The sequence below is a fragment of the Microcaecilia unicolor genome, chromosome 6, assembly GCF_901765095.1.
Source record: "Microcaecilia unicolor chromosome 6, aMicUni1.1, whole genome shotgun sequence".
Classification (NCBI taxonomy): Eukaryota; Metazoa; Chordata; class Amphibia; order Gymnophiona; family Siphonopidae; genus Microcaecilia; species Microcaecilia unicolor.
In genome coordinates, this window is record NC_044036.1 from 195,644,470 (window position 1) to 195,662,118 (window position 17,649).

The following is a 17,649-nucleotide window of genomic DNA, read 5'->3' on the forward strand; positions in this document are numbered from 1 at the left end:
TTGATCTACTGGCTGCTCCGGTCGCCTATACGTCCTTTCCTCGCATGCAGTATTATCACACAATTGTCCCACTCGTGCGTACGAAACAAGTGCAATTCCAATTTTTTCGTGTGGGTTATACAAACGCTAGATCCGTTGTGAGTAAACCCAAACTGATATCTGACTGGATCTCCTCTGATGCACTCGATATGTTGTTCATCATGGAAACCTGGATCAGAACACCTAAGGACCCCACTGTATTAGATCTCTGCCCGAAAGGCTACAAGATCATCCACTGGGATAGAGCGGACAAAAGAGGGGGTGGGCTGACGCTCATTTATCGTTCTTACCTCACGGTAGATTCAATTTCGGATTTGATCTCCCCGATGCTGGAAATCGCAGCTATCAAGGTTCATCACTCCTCTCTTCATGGCCAACTGGTCTGTGTGTTGTGTTATAGACCTCCGGTTACCTGGTCCAACAGTCAATCTCTGCTACTGGATTTCATCTCCAACATCTGCATGAACAACTCAAATATACTCTTTTTGGGCGATCTCAACCTCCACTTGGATAATCCCACCTCCCCGGTCGTATCTCCGCCTTTGTGAGCTTGAATGCCCTATCACTGGTCCAACTCACTGTAAAGGTCATTCTCTAGACCTCCTGTCGCTTAAATATTTAGACGACCAGAACTTTTCCCTTCATGATATTGGCTGGCTGGAAACGACTTGGTCGGACCACTTTAAGCTACAGTTCACTCTGCGTTGGCAAATCTCCGGCCTCCCCCAGCCTCGCACAACTCGTCAATATCACACCAGAGGTGTCATCGACCCCAGCATGATCTGGCAATCTTTCTACAGTCACAGCTCGGAACTGCATCCAACCTTGCCTACCTACCTTACTGACTGAGATCACACATGCAAAGCTGTGCTTGATACTATTGCACCCCTGCATCTCAAATCCTCGTTCATCCGCAAGTCATCACCCTGGTTCTCTGCAGATCTGAGAGCCTTGAAATGCGAGGTACGGCGGCTAGAAAGATCATGGCTTAAAAGCAAATCCGATCTTGCTTGGGAGGCCTGGTCAATCAGTCACCGCAAATATAAATACGCCATCCGACAAGCAAAGCGCACCTACTTTTCCTCTAAGTTGCAGTCGGTTGGCCGGGATATAAGACAGATCTATCGGCTGCTAAACTCCTTTCTAGATATCCGCCCTTTAGAACTCTCCAGTGTTGATCCTCCTTCAGCCACCCAACTTGGATCATACTTCAAGGAGAAAGTCCTCACTCTGCGGTCTTCCACCGTAAGCTGTCTCTCTGATGTAGACGACTTCCTGGTTTCTTTGGCCATGCCTTCGGGTGCTTGCCCTGCCGAACGCATTTGGATAAAATTCAACCGCCTGTCACAAGACAACGTTGCTGCTGCTTTACGTAAATTCTCCAACAAAAGCTGTAGATTGGACGTTTGCCCGACTCATCTCCTAAAAGTCGCACCAAATTGTTACGTTGAAGAACTGACTTGCTACCTCAACTTTATGTTAAGCGCTGGATCTTTCCCGCCAGGTCATGGCAGCATCCTCCTCACTCCCATTCCAAAGAATATAAAGATCAAGCCAGATGTCATCTCTAACTACGCCCAGTGGCTTTGATTCCTCTTGTTATCAAGTTGATGGAGAGTTTGGTCAAAGTTCAGCTTAACGAATTCCTGTCTGATTTTGATATCCTCCACCATTTCCAGTCAGGTTTCCGAGCTCAATATAGCACTGAGACTGTCCTGGTCACCCTCTTAGCTAACTTTAGACGAGAGTTATCTGTTGGACGGAAGGTTCTTCTGCTGCAATTTGACATGTCCAGCGCTTTCGACATGGTGGACCATGAAATCCTGCTTCATCTTCTAGATTCTTTCGGTATTGGAGGGCCTGTTTTGCATTGGTTCAGAGGGTTTTTGACATCCAGGTCCTACCAGGTCATGTTGAACTCTACCACTTCTGAACCGTGGAAGGCCTCCTGTGGGGTCCCTCAGGGCTCTCCCCTTTCACCTTCCTTATTTAATATTATGATGATGCCTCTAGCCTCAGCACTCGCAAAGCTGGACCTCAACCCTTTCATCTACGCGGATGATATTACAGTCTACATCCCATTTCACTCCACTGTATCAGAAGTTCTAACCTCATTGGTGCCTGTTTCTCCGCCTTGGAGCATTGGGCCCGGGTGTTCCACTTCAAACTAAACAGGGAAAAAAACGAGTGTCTTATCCTCTCGTCCGCTCACGCCCACATATCTGACACAATGCTTCCAGTATTGGGCTCTGCCCTTCCGATTGCTAACAGCCTGCGACTTTTAGGAGTGCACCTGGACTCACATCTCCAGCTGGCTGATCACGTGCACTTGGTCTGTAAAAGAATGTTTCAGGCAATGTGGAGGCTTCGGCGCATAAGACACCTCCTTACCAGAGATTTGTTCCGTACCCTTGTTCACTGGCTCGTCCTCTCCCATCTGGATTATTGCAGTGGAATTTATGCGAGCTGCCAGGCCTCTTTGTTGAAAAAGTTCCAAACAGCTCAAAATACTGCGGCGAGACTCATCCTTAGAGAACGACACTTTGCTCACGCCAAACCATTGCGCTTTAAACTCCATTGGCTGCCAGTACAGGAGCGCATTGCCTTTAAACTTTGCTCCCTGACACACAAAATCATCTATGGGGCTGCCCCGGATTACATGCTCCCCTTGATCGACCTTCCGCCTAGAAATGCCAACTCTGCTGCTCGGTCCTATCTCCACCTCCACTTCCCGAGCTGTAAGGGTGTCAAGTACAAGAAGATCTTCACCTCGTCCTTCCGCTACTGGAGTCCCAAACACTGGAACGCTCTACCTCGCCACCTTAAAACTCAAGAGGACCATACCCTCTTCAAGAAGCTGTTAAAGACCTACTTCTTTGCCCAGACTTACTCCCTAATTTCCGCTGTTGATTGATGCACCCCCTTGTCCCTTCACTGTCTAGCTCATACTGTTAGATTCTCTTCCCCCTTTTTGCATCTTGTATGCTTTTCTGTGCTTTTACCTTTGTAATTTTTACATAACTTTCTGTAAGCCACATTGCACCTGCATGAGTGGGAAAATGTGGGATATAAGCAACCCATAAATAAATAAATAAATCTTAGCGTTCAGGCGACTTCGGTCATTATTCTGTAACATCGGGAGTTGTAGGCCTTCCAGATATAATTCTCCCGGGAGTCTCTCTTGATCTGATACCTTATACAGCTGCTGATAGTATGTTTGGAAAGCTAGCCTGATCTCATGATTAGATCTCATGATTAGAATGTATGAGTTTCCCCTCCGTAGTTTTAATAGCTGTTATGTTTCTGGAAGCACATTTAGGTGCTATGAGGCGGGCTAAATATTTGCCTTCTTTGTTCCCATGTCTATAGAGTTGGAAACGATAATAGGCTTGAGACTTCATTTCTCTCTCGTGCAACAGGGAATTCAGGGCTGTTTGTAAGACCATCACTTCCTGTCTAATATTATTACAGGGATTCAGGCCATATAGTCTATTCAGTTTACTTAGTTGTTTTTCAAGCCTCACAATTTCTCTTTGTTCTTTTATATTGCGTAACATAACTTATTATTTCGCCTCTCAATACTGCTTTCGCAGCCTCCCAGAAGCTAGTAGTTTCAGTAACCGAGCCTTCATTAAACTGTTTGTACTCAGCCCACTTTGCTTGCAAATATTCCCCAAATCTTACGTCTCTTATCAGGTATGCTGGAAACGTCCAACTTGTCAGCGTCTCTTCCTCCCCTCCTCCACTCCATTTAATTCCCACCACCGAATGATCTGATATTACGCAGGGGTCTATATGGGCCCCTGCGATATCTGTTAATGAGTTGCGGGACACTAGTAAGTAGTCGATTCTAGAAGACGTTCCATATGCTCTAGATTGGTGTGTGTATTCTTTGTCTAGGGGGTGTAAGGTCCGCCAGACATCGATTAAATCAAGCGCTGTACAGAAGTCCGGCAAACCTCTGGTATCTATCCTTCGTAGTTCAGTTGGGGGGTGCGATCTATCTAGAATTGGATCCCAAGTCATATTGAAGTCGCCTTCCAACATGATGGGTAGCATTTCCAACTGTGTTATCTGCTTAAGCAACTTCTTATAGAATTTTTGATCTAGTACATTTGGAGCGTAAATACTACCCAGAATTATGTTTTGTCTATTTATTGTAACAATACACAAGATAAATCTACCCTCTGGATCTGGTATTATCCTATGCACTTTAGCTGCTACCCCCTTGCGTAGGAGTATTGCCACCCCTCCTTTCCGGCCTACGGCCGCAGATGCCACGCAATCAGCTACCCACCATTTAGCTAGTTTGGCATGCTCAAAATCTGAGAAATGTGTTTCTTGAAGCATCACAATATCTGCTCCAATGCTTTTAAGATGCCGTTAAATTTTTGATCTTTTGATTGGGGAGTGTATTCCCCCTACATTCCAAGATACTACTTTAATCTGTTACCCTTTTGTGATCAGCCGCTCTGTCCCCTGATTATCCATTTCTTTTAAGAGTAGCCGGCCCAGCCTCCAGCCACTCCTTCTGGAATACCATTCTCTTTTTACTGTTTGCATTTGGGTTCTTGATTCATGGTGGGTTACTCCCTTCCCCTCCCGTCCCCCTCCCCCCTTCCCATCCCTACCTTCTTGAACTCTGCTAACTATCCCTCCCATCCACTTCTGACCTGTCTCCCTAACCCCTCTCCTCCCTGATACCTTCCCTCTCCTACCCCCCCCGTCCCCCCCCTCAAGTTCCTGGTCCCTACAGGACTTGTCACGTTTGACCCCCCCCCCTTCTTGCCTCCCCCATGAGTAAGATCTACCTTTCTAGAGAATTCAACCTCCCATGATAGCCCTTCTTCTTTATTACCATTACTCCGTAATAAGGTCACATTCTCTTTTAAGTTATAACTTCCCCTCAGAACTTTCAACAATAAGAAACAACTCAACTAAACATTTCCAAACTTGCAATACCTTAGACAGCTGTGTTATCTCCAGGAAACCGCAGTTTGTCCCAGAAGCTTCACAATGCTTGGACAGTGAAAGGATCCTTTAACACAGGACCCTCTTGCTAACTTAATTTCCTACTTTACATAACAAAATTCTGTGTTACCTATTACTATGTAAGCCGCATTGAGCCTGCTTTTAGTGGGAAAGTGCGGGATACAAATATATTAAATATATAAACTTGTCATCTAAGTCTTATAACAACAGAACATTAGTATGTAAAACATTATACTCTGAACCCAGGATAATATGCCTCAAACCACTTCGCTCTCATCCTCCTCAAGGTCAACATGATTGGCTGTAGAAGGAGTTCACTGTTATTTGCAGTCTCTTCCTCGCCACTATCTCTCAGCAGAGATTACAGGGCTTCTCTATGTCCATTCTCTAATCAGCGGTGTCCAACAATCAAACAACTAGCAAAACCCAGCATGTGACATTGCTCTTGCAGTTCCCGATGACCCGGTGGGGTAATTTATGTCAGTCATATGTGCCGATATCAACGCAAACCTGTGTGCCACATCTCTCAAGGTAGAAGGGTTGACCCATCTCGTTTCCTCCTGCCAGTTCTTCTGCTGTTATCATAAACAGTTCCACAGCAATCCAATATCCTCGGCTGCAGAACATAATCCCAGGTTCGTGGGTAAAATTGTAATCCAATTATGCTTGTAGTTAGATCCACTTCTTTATCTCCAAAATCATAGTACCATTGGTATGCAAGTCTCTTAACCTCTCACGCTATTACCGCATCCACTTCGGTACTCGTTCATCTCTAGCTGTTAGAATGCTTTTAACATATTTTTGGGCTTCTGGAACCGAATTACAGACATGCGTGTTAGATTGGTAAAATATCTTCAGTTTAGCAGGATACAACAGAGCGAATTTGATTCTATGCTGCACAAGCTGGGAACAAATTGGAGAGAAACTCTTTCTCTGAGCAGCCACTGCCATGGAGTAGTCCTGAAAACAATGGACTTTGTGGTTGTTGTAGTTTAAACCCGCTCCCGCTCGCATTTTCTGCATAATGATAGTTTTATGGTGGAAATTTAACAGTTTACAAATCACCACTCTGGGTCTGTTGGTATTTTGCCTCACTGGGCCCACCCGATGGGCCCGTTCGATAATCAATGGGCTCAGATCTGAAGGTAGGTAAAGTTCTTTGTGAGCCATGTCTCTAAGAAGCCGCGCAATTCTTTGTTCCCAAGTTCCTCGGGTAAACCCACGAAACAGAGATTGTTTCTCCATGAGCGGTTCTCGAGGTCTTCAAGTTTTTCCGCTTGGGTTTCCACCATTTTCAGAAGCTTGGAGTACTGGTGTTCCACCGCAGCGACCTGATCCTCGAGGGCACCAGTATGCTGTTGAAAGCTGACCACATCCTGACTTAATTGAGTCATGTGCGTTTGGAGACCCTCTAATTTCTCTTCCAGCCCTTGTAGTTTCTTGTCTAAGATGACTTCTAGGGTGTTGGTGACTTCCCCCACAATTTCAGCTGTCCATGCGGAGCTGACATTAGTGCTCAGCTGGCTTGCAGGAGCCGCCATCTTGTCTTCTCCGATTTTGCCCTTTTCTTTATCTCGGAGCGTTTTGGCTGCCATCGCCACTTCTTAACACCAACCAAAGCTATTATATAGCTCAGATGTTATCGCAGATCCTCCCGAGTCAGTTTCACTTAAAGTTGCGGGATTCCAATACGGGGATAGCTAGAAGGAGAACGGAGCTGATCTTTCAACGACCGCTTGCGTGCATAGCATCACGTGACTCGCTCCCTGTTTATATATTGTATGATGCTTGATAGACGGTTCTATAAGGATATAGTGCCAATATTGTAAAACACACCATTTTCTGGTTATTTCGATCAATAGGCATTTAAACATTGAATGTATGAAAATCACACCTACTACTACTACTACTATTAAACATTTCTATAGCGCTACTAGACTTATGTAGCGCTGTACAAATTAACATGAAAAGACAGTCCCTGCTCAACAGAGCTTACAATCTAAATTGGACAGACGAACAGACAGCTAGGGGTAGGTCCCACTCGATCTGCCCGGCCTATACCGCTGAGCCTCCCTAAACCGTCCCCGAGAGGAACTAGTTCTGGCCCCTGCCTTGAACCGAAAATCTGGAGCCATAGAACCTTGGTATCACTAAGACCTCACACTAACTTGTCCAAATCTTCTCCAAAGAGCATAGCTCCCTTAAGTGGCAGAGAACACAACTTAGCCTTAGAAGCCGCATCCGCGACCCAACCTTGTAAACCGAGGGCCCTACGTGCTCCCACAACCATAGCCATATTTTTGTCTGAAGTACGCAACAAATCATAAAATGCCTCAGACAAAAAGGATGAACCCATGTCCAAGTTGGCTAACTCCTGACCCTCAGAAGAACCAACATCTACCGAATCATCCAGGAGCTTCTCGGCCCAACGAAAACATTCCCGAGCTACAAGACCCCCACAAACCGAGGCCTGCAGGGCTAGAGCCGACAAAACAAAACTACGCTTGAGAAAAGATCCCAACCTCCTATCCTGAGGATCACGGAGGGCCGTTCCTCCATCAACCGGGATAGCCGTAGCTATAATTACTGCCGTCACTACTGCATCTACCATGGGAGCCTTAAAGGAATCCCTATCTTCCTGAGGGAGGGGATAAAGCCTCACCATTGCCTTTGCCACCTTACACGGCAAATCTCATTCCTGACAAATCATCTCCCAGAGATCCTTGTTCATAGGGAAGGATCACGCCTGACGCTGAATGCCCTTCACCAACGGATCCTGGCCAGTTTCCCCCAAAGCCACCTCAGGACCAAACTGAAGGGTGGACGACACCCGATCTATGAGTTCTGACAGCTCATCTCTATGGAAAATCCGCACTACTGAAGGATCCTCTCCAGGAATCCAACAATCCTGCTCCTGAGAGCCGTCAATTCCATCTGACTCCCCCAGATCACTAAGCGCAGCTTCTGCAGCTACAGGAGAAAAACAATGCCTGTCCTCTGACCACTCTAACCGCGGTCTCTCAGCCAAGACGGAAACAGCCCCCTCTTCCAATTGGGGGGGGGGGGGGGGTCCCGATCTCCAGGCCTGATACCGCGTCCAGACAAAATCTGGAGGAAAGCCCACCATTCCTGGACCATCATTAGGCCCTTTTGTGCCAAAAACGGAGGCCGCAGGCCCAAAAACAGCTGGCTCCACGGGCTGCGTCGGACTCAAGATGGCGGCCGTTCCCGCCGAAACTGTTCCCGCTGACAGCGGCCCTGCCTACGCTCCCGCTGACCTGGAGACTCCCAACACCATCGTTCCCTCCGAGGTCAAGTCGGGGGGAGCCGCAGCCACCTTTATAGGTGCACCGCAAAGCTTACACTAAGCGCCCGGCGCCTCTACCCCTCGCCACGAGCACACGTGACATCGGAGGAGCTGGGCCGCCATAAACCACGAGGGAAGGGAAAAGCTGTTCCGCAAACGCGCCACACCAAAAACTCACTCACACTGCAAAACCACTGAAGAAAGCGCTGCTCCCTCGTTCCAGCAAGGAATCGAAACCCCCGTTCGGTCCGCTGAAAATAAAGAAATAAATGCCCTTAAAGGCACAGTACTCCAACTCTGGCAGCTGGAAATTGTAAGGCACTCAAGGCTACAATACTGAGAAAGCAGCCGAGGCACAAAGCTGCCAAGCAAAACGAAATAGAATAACTGACCTTAAAGGCACAGTACTCTAACTCTGGCACCATTTTCTGTTGTTTTTTTAATATATATATATTTATTTATAGCATTTATACCCCGCTCTTTCCCGCTCGATAGCAGGTTCAGTGCGGCTTACAAGGTATGGTACAAAGTATCACAGAGGTGACACAAAGTATGGTACAAGGTATGGTACAATGTATCACAGAGACAACACAAAGTATGGTACAAAGTAACACAGAGATGACCCAGTTATAGAGAGTAGGACAATAAGAAGAGGTGTGGGGGAGAGGATTGGAGTATGGGTAGTGCTAGTGGTGTGGGTTTAGTTCGAGAATTAAGTTGGGTTGTTTGGGTAGGTTTGTTTGAAGAGGTAAGTTTTCAGTAGCTTTTGGAAGGGTAGGTGTTCATAGGTTGATTGGATGTGTCGAGGTATTGCGTTCCAGAGTTGGCTGCCTATAACGGAGAAGTTGGATACAGTGTAGGTTTTGTATTTGAGGCCTTTGGAATTGGGAAGATGAAGAGTGAGGTATGTACGAGAAGATTTGGATCTGTTCCTGGCATTTAAACATCTATTGTATGATTTTATGCACATATATCTTCATCTGTATTTTGTTTTAAAAATTTTTAAAGGTCGCTATTAAAATTTTTTTTTTAATTATACTTTTTTATATTACAAAGAAAGTTGGGTTTATATGTTATGCATATGTAATATTTATGGTTCCTATTGTTTTATTGGTTTAAAGTCGTGTATTTGCAAGTATATGCATATATTCTCAAATTATTTTTATGTTTAATGCAGACCCCTGACGCAGATGCTCAGCGCCGAAACACGAACTGTGTCAGGTCCATTCAAAGATTTGTTCCTCAAAACACATGATTAAAGGTTTCATTCCCCTTTTTTTGAAGGCTCCTGGTACTTTTTGTTTTGCTTCATAGCAATATTTGCTGATAGGATGAAGGACAAAAGGAGGAGGAGGAAAGAGGTGATAAAACTGGAGTGTAGAGCAGGGAAGGAAAGAACTAAATAATGCTTACTTACTCGTATCCAGCTGAGGCTCTGATAATCATACAGGTTCTCATATTGACAGGCCAATTCCCTGCAGAGAGGAATCCCAAATTCCCAGCACTGGAAAAAAATAAAAATAAAAATGGGCTGAGTCACATGACAATTTTCTAAAGTCAGTCTAGCACAGAGCATTTGGAGTTGCAACTGCGTGAGCCCTCCTTGAGAAGTCATTGCCCTACGCTGCTGAGGTATCACACATTTTCTATGGTCAAGTGAATGGAGTCATAGCCTCTGAAAGACTGGTCTAGCATGGTGGTGTTATGAACACTGTGCAACCTTTACTCTTGGAGCTCCTTTCACACATTCTAACAGAGATAAAGTTGCTCTAGCAAAGAGAACCAACCACAGGAGAAGACAGACCAATATCTGAAGATAGAGCAAGCAACGGCGAACTTATATTTTACAGTTGATGACTCGCTATCTCAATGCTTGCTCTCAATGTCCGACAAGGATCCCCGTTTAAATATCTTCCTCAGGGACGCCCGTGCCTGCTTATGAACAAGTATCCTTTTGTAAGCTGTACTTGGAGTCTTAAAAATCGCTTGGTAATAAGATACTTGTTCACAAGCCGGAACGGGTGTCCCTGAGGAAGATACTGAAACGGGGATCCTTGTCAGACATTGACAGCAAGCATTGACATAGTGAGTCATCAATTTTAAAAGATAAGTTTGCTGTTGCTTGCTCTATCTTCTGGTGTCTTGAACTTTAAGCGTATTTTCTAAGCTTCAGCCCTTTAAGTTTTAGGGGCTGCTTGCTCCTTATTTCAGTGATTTCTCCTATAATACAGATTCCTATGGAACAATTGGTCATTTTGATTTAAGAGAATTATTCTAAATAAAATTTGAATTAAGAAAGTTTTCACAACTGCACTGATTTAAGAAAAAAAAAGGGGGATACATTTATAGAGAGCAAACATGATGTATAGAGCCTTGTAAGTGAGCCGCCTTTGCGGCTAGTCTCACTTAAAGTAAGCTCGGCTGAAGGGTCAGCCTATCCTGATATCTCTTTGTTTACCTATAAATTAAACTGGTATGGAATAAAAACTCTACAGATTGCAATTGTATTCTTTAGGCATCTGTTATATTATATAAGACTTTTGGATCATATAAGGGATTGACTCTTTATTGGTTATGGTTGTGGTGCTTTGGAAAACACATAATAGATCATTATGTAAGGGCATCCATCCCATGGGCTATTAGAGAATAGTCATGTGAAGCTTGAGTTTCTGCTCACAGATAATATATAGTAGACAATCCAATTCAGTACTGAAACCCAGACTTTTGGCCTGTTTCATGTAAACAGATGTGGGGGATGCTGGTGGTGGTGAGAGGAATTCTTTCATGTGCTCGCAGCTCTGTAGCAAAGGCTTACATTATTTATGTTTCAGGTTCAACTTTATTTAATATACTGTATATCAAATCAATCTAAATGGTTTACAAAAATAAAAATATAAAGAGACATATGGAAAATAGAAAAGGGAAAAACACAAAAGGAAAATAGTATCACACTGTCTTTCCCTACTAAATGTCTCCTAGACAGATTCAGCTTCAGAAGTTGGAGAACAAGGCCAGCGTGCGGCAGACTTCTACAGTCTGTGCCCTGATTGTTGCTGAATAGATTTTGATGGGCTGGAGTGGAGCTGTTCAGGGGCTTTGACATTAATGTCAGAAATTTTAGAACAAGGACAGTGCTGGGCAGACTTCTACGGTCTATGCCCTGAAACTGGAAAGGACAAATCAAGACCAGGTATACATATGAAGTATCACATACCACATGTATTGAGTTTACCTTGTTGGGCAGACTGAAATAGACCGTACAGGCAGGGGCGTAGCCAGGTTTTGACATCAGGGGGAGCAGGCTTTTCTAAAATAGGCACCAGTGCAAGGCTGAAGGGCTGGGAGAGAGGGGAGGGTTAAAATCCTAATAGGCATATGCAGTCAGTGACTCAGCTGTTTGGGGAGGCTAGGGTGTGACTGGGGTGGGGCTAGTTAAAGTTCTTAGGGTGGGGGCAATACCCATGTAAGCATAAGCAGTAAAGGGATAGTAGGGATACTTTTGAACACAGCATGCAAAGGACCCCTTTGCTGTGTCTCTGGTGCATATGCGCCAGCTATTTCCCCCTAGTATCTCTATTACTGATGGTATTATGCACACTGAATACACTCCAGAGAATTATGTGCCAAAAACATCCAAATAATGTACCACAATAATGCAAATTATTAAACAGAACAGTATTTGCAGTAGTCTGGAAATATATGTAGGTACTTTAACACTGGACTCCTAGTCAGTCCTAGCTCCCAGTCCAGCATCTTCCTGTTGGCTACGTGAACAGTGGAATTCAGCAGAACTGTAACAGAAATGTTATGGTTACTGGCAACCATAAAATAGCCTATCAATTTTTTTAGTAAGTTGCCAAATGGTCAACAGGCTTTAGATCTGCTGGTCTTTAGTTTACTGTACAGTTACCAAACATGTTTGGAAAAAAGTATTATCTGTATTAACTGTTATCTAAAGGGTTAGAGAAGTGGATTGAGAACCAGGGAAGCCATGGATCACATCCCACTGCTGCTCCTTGAGAGCTTGGCCAAGTTATTTAACTCTGCATTGCCTCCTGTACAAACTTAGACTGTAAACCTCTAGGGACAGGAAACTACCTTTTGTACATGAATGCAACTCACCTTCAGCTACTACTATGAGAGGTATGAGCTAAATACAAACCCAACATCCAGTACCAGGCATATTGTGAAGTAATATAAAAATCTACAAAAGTCATTCAGGAACTGTGAGCAACTCTACCATTCCATAATAGCACTAACATCTAGGAATCTCACAACAAGGGTCTAGGGTCTACCTAGGAAAAAGCAGCAACATAAATATTGTAGTGGGCACTAGAACATCAATACAATATACCTATTGAAAAAAATTAACAAGCCAGATTAATACAGACTGATCCTACACAGACATTCAGTGCTTAACAGAATACCCAGCCTCCTTCACACACACAGAACATACAGATCCTCATCATATTCAGAATAAGTAACCATAACCTAAAAATATAAATATATAGACAAAAATTAATCTGAACCTCCAAGATGCCAGACATTGCACAAATAGCAACACCAGAAAAAAAGAAACAGTGATGTATGCAAAACAAAGATAGTAGCTGCAAATTTCAAAAACTGATATATTCCAATCACTACATTAGAAATTAACAAATACAAATAAAGCAAAACATAGAACATAAGGTGATATATTTTCATTGCACTAACTTAATACATTTTTTGATTAGCTTTCAAAGACCAAAACTTCTTTCCTCAGGCCAGGGTGGTATAATGATTTTATGGTATACTGTCCTGACCTGAGGAAGGTGGTTTTGGCCTCTGAAAGCTGGTCAAAAAATATATTAAGTTGGTCCAATAAAAAGTATCACCTAATTTTCCATTTAAAATTTTTTATTAACTTTTGGAGTTGACTAAGGACCTCTTTTACTAAATCGCACTAGTGATTCCCAGTGCAGCAAATGAGAGGAAGCCCATTCAATTGGAGTGCAGGAGTGGCCTAGTGGTTAGGGTGGTGGACTTTGGTCCTGGGGAACTGAGGAACTGGGTTCGATTCCCACTTCAGGCACAGGCAGCTCCTTGTGACTCTGGGCAAGTCACTTAACCCTCCATTGCCCCATGTAAGCCGCATTGAGCCTACCATGAGTGGGAAAGCGCGGGGTACAATGTAACAAAAAAAAAAATTCCAATGGACTTCCTCTCAATTGCCACACAGGAATCACTTGACCAGCTTTGTAAAAGAAGCCCTAACATTGCTACCACACTAATTTAATCAGAATTACAAATAAAATTCTTTTTCTACCTTTCTTGTCTGGCCATTTATTTATTGCACTTGTATCCCACATTTTCCCACCTATTTGCAGGCTCAATATGGCTAACAGAGATCTGTTATGGCATCGCCGTAACCGAGGAGAAATACAATTGGTGTTATAAAGGGATAAAAGAAGACAAGAGGATCAGGTTATGCAGCTATACATTGAGACATTCTGAATAAAGGAGTGTGAGGGTTGTTGTCTAGTCATTATGGGTTCTCGTGGTAGGCTTTGTCGAAGAGATAGGTTTTCAAAGCTTTGCGGAAGTTGTTTAGTTCGTTGATCGTTTTCAAGTGAGTTGGTAGTGCATTCCACATCTTCGTGTTCATGTAGGAGAAGCTGGACGTATTTTTTAAATTTTGTATTTGACCTCTTTACAACTGGGGAAGTGTAGGTTGAGAAAGGTGTGGGAGGATCATTTTGCATTTCTGGGTGGAAGGTCCACGAGATCTAGCATGTAGGTTGGGGCATCTCCATGAATGATTTTAAGAATAATCGTACATATCTTGAACATGGTACGTTCTTTCAGTGGGAGCCAGTGTAGGTTCTTTCTTAGGGGTTTTGCACTTTCATATTTTGTTTTTCCAAATATGAGTCTGGCTGCAGTATTTTGGGCCGTCTGGAGTTTCTTGATGGTCTGTTCTTTGCAGCCAGCGTAGAGTGAGTTGCAGTAGTCCAGGTGGCTTAGTACCAGGGATTGTATCAGGTTTCGAAAGATGGCCCTTGAGAAGAAAGGTTTTACTCTTTTGAGTTTCCACATGGAGTGGAACATTTTCTTCATTGTATTCTTCACGTGGTTTTCGAGTGTGAGATTTTGGTCAATGGTGACTCCCAGAATTTTCAGATTGTTTGAGATGGGGAGGGAAAAGTTAGGGGTGGTTATGGTGATGAATTTATTTGTATTGTGTTGTGATGTGAGTGTAAGACATTGTTTTTTTTTCTGCATTAAGTTTTAGCTGGAATGCATCCGCCCAGGAAAGCATGATTTGGAAGCTTTGGTTGATTTCGTTGGTAATTTCCTTTAGGTCTCGTTTAAATGGGATGTAGATCGTGACATCATCTGCATATATGTAAGGGTTAAGGTTTTGATTATCTAATAGCTTGGCTAGTGGTATCATCATCAGGTTAAAGAGGGTTGCTGAGAGGGGGGATCCTTGGGGGACTCCGCATTCAGGTATCCATGGGTCTGATATCACCGTATTAGTTGTTACTTGGTATGATCTGGTTGTCAGGAATCCTTTAAACCAGTTAAGAACATTACCTCCAACTCCAAAGTATTCCAGGATATGTAGCAGTATTCCATGGTTGACCATGTCGAAGGCACTGGACATATCAAATTGTAGGAGAAGTATGTTATTGCCAGTTGCAATTGTTTGTTTAAATTTATTCATTAGGGTAACTAGTACTGTTTCTGTGCTATAGCTCGATCGAAATCCTGATTGAGATTCGTGCAGGATTGAGTATTTATTTAGGTGGTTAGTGAGTTGTTTCGTCACTGCACCTTCCATAAGTATGGTAATTAGCGGGATAGATGCTACTGGGCGATAGTTGGTTAGGTCATTTGTGCTTTTCTTCGCATCTCTGGGTAATGAAGTAAAATATTTCCTTTATCCTTTGGGAAAAGACCGTTTTGTAGCATGTAATTTCAAGTGACTCGTGAGGTCTGTTATAAATAGTTTCTCTGATGTCTGCTTTCTTCAGTCTACTCTTAACTGAACTTTAACTCTCTTGCCACGGTTTCCTGTCCATTGCTCCATTTCTCTCTCTCCTGTCTTCTACACTTCCTCCACTACATTCATCTCTGACACTCATCTTTCAGCTATTTTTCTGCATTTCTATCCATTTAGATTTTATTCATTCTTACTATCCAATCTAAGCTCCCTTTTTTTCACTGAATCTACCTACATTTTCCATATGTTTCCCTCACTCAAGCCCATCCATTCCCCTTTCGCTTAGTCCCCAGTCTTTCATTAACACTTTCCCCCTGTCATATAACATCTTCTCTCTGTTTCTTTCTCTCCCCTTCTCCCCCTCCACTATGCAGCATCTCCTCTTAGTATCTCTTTCTCTTCCCCACCTAAATGCAGCAACACCACTCTATCTCTTTCTCCCCCTGCCAACCAGCATCACCCCATCTCTGTTTCTTTCTCTCACTTCCCCATATCCAGCATGGCCCCATCTTTCTTTCTCTTCCCTGTTATCCAGAATTGCCCCATATCTCTCTCTCTCCTCCGCCATTCAGCATTACAGTGTCTTTTTCTCTTCTACTCAGACTACAGACCGCACAAAATACAGCAGCCAGGCTGATATTCAGCAAAACATGCCTTGAAAATGCCAAACCCCTCCGAGAAAAGTTGCATTGGCTCCCAATCAAAGAACGGATCATCTTCAAAATCTGCACCTTAGTCCACAAAATCATGTACGGCGTAGTCCCAGGATACATGACAGACCTTATAGACTTACCAATAAGAAACAAAGTCAGATCGTCAAGATCCTACCTAAACCTACACTACCCAAATTGCAAAGGACTGAAATACAAAACAACTTAAGCAGCCAGCTTCTCCTACATAAGCGCACAACTATGGAATGGGCTCCCAAAAGCTGTGAAAACAATCCACGACCACTTGAACTTCAGGAAATTACTAAAAACCAACCTCTTCAAAAAGGCCTACCCCAACAACCCCATGTAACCCTCTTCACCTACCAACACAGCATGACTATGATCGAACAGGACATCACACAATCTTCATCCATTCTGACCCTCCACTTATACCTCATACGATCACTATACAACTTTGTATTTGTTATCCACCGACTGGGCAAATGTCTTTGGCGGTACTATGTAAGCCACATTGAGCCTGCAAATAGGTGGGAAAATGTAGGGTACAAATGCAACAAATAAATAAATAAATACCCACCCAGCATTGCTCTCTCTCTCTTCCACCCAATTCAGCTTCACTCCATCTATCTCTATCCCATCCACCATCTCCCTGTCTCTCTCTCTTCCCCCATCCAGCATCTCACACTCTTCCTCCCTATCCAAAATCACCTCCTCTCTCCTCCCCCATACAGCATCAACTTGTCTGTCTCTCTTCCCATCCCACACCCAGTATCATTGTCTCCCTTTCATCCCCTATCTCTCTCTGTTCCCATCTCTCTCATGCCCCATCCAGCATCTCTTAATCTTCCTCCCCATCCAGCATCATCCCATTTCTGCTTCCATCATTATCCTGTCTCTCTCCCCCCCCCCCAGCATAACTATCTCTCTTCTTCTCATCCAGTATTACTCTCTCTCTCTCTGGTGCCTCTGTCCCCCCCCTCCCCAATCAAGTATCACCCCATCTCTCTCTCTCTCTACCTTTACTCTCTCTTTCTCTGCTATCCCATCCAGCATAGTGCAGTCTCTGTCTCCCCCCTCCCCCAATCAAGTATCACCCCATATCTCTCTACCTTTACTCTCTCTCTCTGCTACCCCATCCAGAATGGTGCAGTCTTTGTCTGTTCCTCACACCCCACCCTGTCCCATCAAGTATCTCCCCATCACTCATCTCTCTCATCAAGCCTCACCTCATTTCAGAATCTCTTATCCCTTTTGTCTGTCTTCACCCCAACACTCAACGTCATCCCCTTTGTCTTGTCCTCTTTCTCTCACAATTATCTTCTTTAACATCTTTCAAGTTCGGCGGAAGAACAATGCGGTATTAGCAAAGTGAAAGCATATGTGGGACCATTTTCCTGCATGCTTGTGCATGCTGCAGTTGCAGTCACACTCCCTCTGACCCAGGAAGCTGCACCAGTCACACAATCTACAACTAACAAATGAGTAAGTACCGCCAGTCACCGCCAACCTGAGCAAAAGCAACAGCCTCCTCAGCAGCAGCAGCAGCATCACGGCTGGGAGCTGGGCGACCACAGCTCTGGGAGGAGGACCAAAAACAGAGACAACAGACAAGCATTGAGGGAGGGAGGAGCGGGGAAAAACAAAACAGCCCCTGC

The 17,649-nt window shown here is 44.1% G+C and overlaps 1 protein-coding gene across 1 annotated transcript in view; it reads right to left on the reverse strand.

Moving 5' to 3' along the window:
• The window catches only part of DOCK3 (dedicator of cytokinesis 3), an 873,576-nt gene that overhangs the window by 215,491 nt on the left and 640,436 nt on the right, over positions 1 to 17,649 (reverse strand). Inside the window, exon 38 of the mRNA XM_030206787.1 lies at positions 9,756 to 9,842. Within this exon, the coding sequence (XP_030062647.1) occupies positions 9,756 to 9,842 (87 nt within the window). The remainder of the gene's footprint in view (positions 1 to 9,755; positions 9,843 to 17,649) is intronic.